Genomic DNA, 5327 nt, shown 5'->3' with positions numbered 1-5327 from the left:
CAGAGTCACTTCAACTTGTAAACAGTGATCTAATCAAATGGTTTTTGATTTCTCGTAACGATTTACAGTAGATTCCCAAGAACAATATCTTAACAGTGTAAATTGATGCTTAAATGAGGATAAGCATTTTTCAGCAGTTACTGCTGAGTCATAATACCAGTTTAGTTACTAATACATGAAAAAACATCATATCCAAGCTATTAATAAGAAAATAAAGCACTTTAATGTTCATGAATTCTTTGCTTGCACATCAGAGAAACAAGATCAGAGAAATGTAGCTTTAGCTTCTTTGAAAAAAAGTTTTGAGTTGAGTCCACAAACGTAAAAAATTCATCACAAACAGATCTGAACAAATCAGTTGGAGGAACCGAGACATTTTGGGGCTCAAGAGATTAGGGATGCACGATATATCGGACACCATATCGGTATCGGCCGATATATATGTTCCTTTTTATTGTTATCGATAAGAAAAGAACTTTTGTTTTCGTAATCAGGCTCTGTAAAAAGTTTAATTTAGATTTATCGGCCAATATATCGGTTATCGGATTTCACATATAAAGAATTATCGGTTATTGGTATCGGCCAAAATTTTCATATCGGTGCATCCCTAGAAAACACAAACGACTTCTGTTAATCACTGAGAAATAATTGATTTCTCATCTCTTTTGGAAAGGTGATGACAAACTTGAGGAGCATAACATCTGAACGGGAACAGCTTTCCACAGGGAGAACCATGTTCTTGTAAATAACTGCATTGGGCTTCAAAGACAGGCATATAAAAGAGGTTTGACAATTTGACACAACACACTGCTGAGGGCACCATTGTAAGATACATTAAAAGCATGTTGGGCAGCGAATGCAAATAGCAAAATCTTCAAATTTTGCAGCGATCTTGTCAATATATATATATATATATATATATATAGATTTCATCATAGTTATAAAACATACTGTATGCACAATATATACATTTTTTATACTTAAAGAGATATTAAGATGCACAAAACACATTGTAAACAGAATAATTTGGGCAGTACGAGCAGTCTTTTGCTGAGCAGGCAAGTGTCATATGTTTGAAATCTCCATTGGGTTCTTGTCCACCATTTCATGGTTGAGTTTTAAAGGAATCTCGATGTCTAATCTCTTCTTTTTCGGCTTTCTTTTCTTGCAGCAAATGAATGTCACCAATGACACAACGGTCAGAAACAGTCCGAGGCAGGTAGTCGTCAGCGCAAGCAATACCACTTGCAACTCGCGGCACGGATTTGGCACTCGATCACCCTCCCTCCCTTCCTTAACTGGAGGATCCTCGCCGTGGTCAATATCTACCACTCTGGGCAACAAGCTCTGAACGAGAGTCTCATTGCTGACCGTTTCATTCACAAACAGGTTGACCAGTACAGTAGAGTAGAGTTCTGGTTGACCGTGATCCCTGACTTTGACCCACAAACTATATAGTCCTCGATTGTTCAGGGCTTTCCTCAAGGTGATGTTCCCCGTGTACGGGTCGATGTCAAACGATCCCGGTTCTCCGTCTGTCCTCTTGATGATGCTGTAAGCAATAACAGCATTCATTCCCGTGTCCCGGTCCACCGCGTAGACTTCCGTTATAGACGTTCCCGGAAGCGTGTTGGGAAGCACCAGCATGTATGACTGGTTTGACTGGGGGAAAAGAACAGTCGGAGGGTTGTCGTTGACATCTAGGAGGAGAACGGTCACCATTGTGATGCAAGAAAGAGCCGGTTCGCCTCCGTCGATAGCCTCGATCCAGACATAGTACGTCCCCTGCTGCTCCCGATCCAGAGAGGTCTTGGCCCGCAACGCTCCTCGTCCGGTGTCAATTACGAAGATGTCACTCCCATTGAGGATGGACAAAGCCACCCATCCGTTCTCCCCGGCGTCCGCATCCGTGACCGTGAGCACGCCGATCTCCCCGAATCCTGGAAAGTTCTCTGGCACAAAGAAGGTGAAATCCTTGTTGATGAAGCGAGGACTGTTGTCATTGCGATCCCGCACGGTGATAATCACAGTAGCGATTGACTCCTTTCTCGGCGTCCCGCGGTCTACGGCCCGCACCATGAAGCGGTACGTCTCCTTTTCCTCGCGGTCAAGAGACGTGGACACCGTCAACACCCCGGTTGACCTATCCAAGTCAAAAATGGTGGGAGCGTCGGCACCGAGTAGGTAATAAACCTCGCCTCTGCTTTCGCTGTCCGCATCGGTCGCCTGAAGCTGAGCGAGGAACGTGTTCGGTGGGTTGTTCTCCTCCACGGTGACGTCAATGAAGGACTGCTTGAAAACCGGAGCGTTGTCGTTAACGTCCAACACGTGGACCTTCACTACGGTATTAACTACTAATCCATGAGCATTACGGACCACAACAACCATTTCATAATCCTGTTGCTGCTCATAATCCAGTACTTCAGTGGTCTCAAGCAAGTACTCGTTTTTGAAGCGTTCGTACGGTACAAGCCTAAACGGACCCGTACTTTCTAGAAGACACTCTATCTTCTGTTGTGGCTCAGTGTTTTTGATGGTAAAAAAAGCAATGGGTGAAAACGGTGGCTCTGATTCACTTAAACTCACAACCCCGTCCTTCTCAGACGCGATATAACGCGGTATAACCGCCGGAGGGCCGGAAAGCTGTCTGATGACGTGAATGGTAACCGTTGCAACTTCTGGAATACATGTCGGCCCATTGGCCAGTACGGTTAGTTTGTAGAGCTTTCCGGTATTGTTGTCTATCTTCCCTGCTAGTTTAAGAACCCCTGTGATTGTATCCAAATGAAACAGGTTTCTGCTTTCTTGGGAGACCCGTTCGCTGAAGGTGTACGTGATCAAGGCGTTGGCCCCCTCATCCGGGTCGTAGGCTTGTAGACGAGCCAACTGCATGCCCTTAGTGGCGTTTCCATAAAGGGTAACGTTCACTTGTGACTCTGTAAACTTGGGGCAATTGTCGTTGACGTCCGTGATGATAATCGTCAGAGTGGCAGTGCCCAGAAGTGGCGGAGAGCCTCCGTCCTCGGCTATAATCTCAGTCACATACTTCGCTTGAGTCTCCCTATCAAGATACTCGATAATGATGAGAAAGGGCGTCAGTTCTCCCCCTTCGTTCTCCTCTACATCTAATGTGAAAACCCCATAGTCGTTAACTAGCCAGTACGTCTGAACGCCATGAATCCCGATGTCGGGATCCACTGCTGATTGCTCCACTGCGAACCTGGCGTTGACCGGTGCGTTCTCTGGCACGAACATTGTGATTTCGTTAACGGGGAAGTGTGGACGGTTATCATTGACATCCTCGATGATGATCTTAATCTTAACCAGCTGAAAATACTGCTGAGGAAGGATTAACACATCCAGAAAGATTGCACAGCCCTGGCCCTCGTGGGACTCGGCACACAGAGCCTCTCTGTCGATCTCCACGGCAGATGTGAACAGCTCCCCCGTTGTGTTGTTCAGACTCACATACTGCTGGCCGGCCGTTTTTTGCTCCAGATTAAACGAGCGAGGGGGATCGCTGGAAAGATCCAAGTTTAAGTCCTTACTGATAGCCCCTATGAGTGTCCCTTTAGGTAATCCTTCTTTTATCTTATAGATGAGGTGACTGAAATTTGAAGAGCAGGAGAGAGGACTGGTGTACAGGAGGAGAATGAACAAACCCTGAAAATAAACAACAGAAATGATTTAATAGGAAGCAACAGAAATATAAGTAAAGTAAAAAACATCATGCTTTAAAATCAAATTGAAAGTATGCATAAAAATAAGAAAGCAAAGATGATAAATTATACATTAAGCACAGTTTAACACTTATGTGTGTGATCATTTGGAGATGGTTGGACTAAATCTACATCAAACCCTACTGATATGACAAAATATTTACCCATTTATTTACCATAATTTCTGTCATAATTTCTATAGTTATTTTACTAAGGTAAAATATTAATATGTAAACCTCTTTCAAACAGTGTACTATGCTTCTAGAATCTTTCTCTCAGTTTAATTTATTTGGTGATGACACCACAGTTTTAACTAATAACTAATGTTTTTTTGACAAACTATGATTATTATAAGGGATTGCAATATATATATATATATATATATATATATATATATATATATATAAATAATTCAATTAGTGTAAAATCCATCCTGTGATTCACAGACATATATAAGTATTAGGATGGATTTGGATCATATAAAAATCTTAAAGATATTATTAAGAAAACTACAGATACTATCAAGAGAATTTGATGTCATGATAATTCAGTTTTCCTTGAGTTTAAGAAACTTACCCATATCTCTCCTTTGCTGCTTAGGCAGGTTCCTCTTTTAGTGTTCCACATGTTTCCCGTTCAGTGTTGGCGTCACAGGGAACGGGAGCGGGATGAGTTCACAGTAGCAGCCGCATTCTGAGCGCCGGTGAGCGGCTGAGTTCTCACTCGCTGCCCGATGCGCGACTGACGCGCTCTACTCATTCATCTGACTGATACGCTGCAGACACGCCCACCGCATGCTAATGAGGTCTGGCGCGACCAACCAGCGTTGACGCAGAGGGACGAGTCTGGAAACACCTCATTTGCAAGTCAAATCACGTTTATATATGTTTAAATAGTTTTAGCCTGAATGATTTATTATTTTGTGGTTAAGAAAACACCAGCATGACAGGAGTGAAGTTATTCTCTTTTCTCTACATTTATGAATTATTATAATAATTCTGTTCTGTAGTTTTACTCTTAGAGGCAGCTGATAAATTCATAATGTGTATGGTTATGTAGAGTTCACTTCTCTTCTTTACAAGAAACTTTTTTGACTTTTTCTAGAGAAAAGTTTTTGATGTCTCATTAGGTTCTTCAGATCAGTATTTTTAATATTGCATACAACTCTGAAACCTTAGAGAAAAGGTACAGCAAATATGCATGAGTAGTTACTGCACAGATCAATACTGCGGTAATAAAATAAGTTCCTAGTGGAAGTAAAGCAAAAGAGAGCACGTACGCTTTTACAGCCCTGCGGTTGAGATTACATTAACCCTCCATTTACATAAAACTCACAAGCTGATAATAAATATGACTCTCTTTCTTTGTCTCTGCCACACTTGCTGAACAATTTCTTGTAGAACTAAACACTTATTTCCTCCCAGAGCATCACATTAGTGATAATGTGAGGATTAGTGTTAAAGAAGAAAGAAGCTGCTGAATGTACAGGGTGAACCATCAGCGTAACCTTCACCCAAATCAACTTCTCTTAATCTGAGCGTTTTTAACCACATCAACAGATGCTGACTTTGATTGAGAACATACTGTCCATCTGACAGAGTAACCACA

The 5327-nt window shown here is 42.2% G+C and overlaps 1 protein-coding gene across 1 annotated transcript; it reads right to left on the bottom strand.

Annotated features, from left to right (window-relative positions):
* Positions 1 to 204: 204 nt before the first annotated feature.
* On the bottom strand, positions 205 to 4477 carry LOC127522351 (protocadherin-20). Its single transcript, XM_051912201.1, has 2 exons — positions 4296 to 4477; positions 205 to 3663 (listed from the first exon to the last, which is right to left on the bottom strand). Exons 1-2 carry the CDS (start codon positions 4344 to 4346, stop codon positions 1066 to 1068), a joined length of 2649 nt encoding a protein of 882 aa, XP_051768161.1. The 5' UTR covers positions 4347 to 4477; the 3' UTR covers positions 205 to 1065.
* Positions 4478 to 5327: the final 850 nt, after the last annotated feature.

The sequence above is a fragment of the Ctenopharyngodon idella genome, chromosome 11 (assembly GCF_019924925.1).
Source record: "Ctenopharyngodon idella isolate HZGC_01 chromosome 11, HZGC01, whole genome shotgun sequence".
Classification (NCBI taxonomy): domain Eukaryota; kingdom Metazoa; phylum Chordata; class Actinopteri; order Cypriniformes; family Xenocyprididae; genus Ctenopharyngodon; species Ctenopharyngodon idella.
Note: the sequence above shows the minus strand (reverse complement) of the source record. Positions and strands in the feature narration are given on the sequence as shown.

Bases quoted from the DNA above. Each gene is read 5' to 3' on its own strand.
- LOC127522351 (XM_051912201.1), bottom strand. From the start codon at position 4,346: ATGTGGAACACTAAAAGAGGAACCTGCCTAAGCAGCAAAGGAGAGATA. The intron at 3,664-4,295 runs GTAAGTTTCTTA...GTTTATTTTCAG, and splicing joins GCAGCAAAGGAGAGATATGG to GGTTTGTTCATTCTCCTCCT.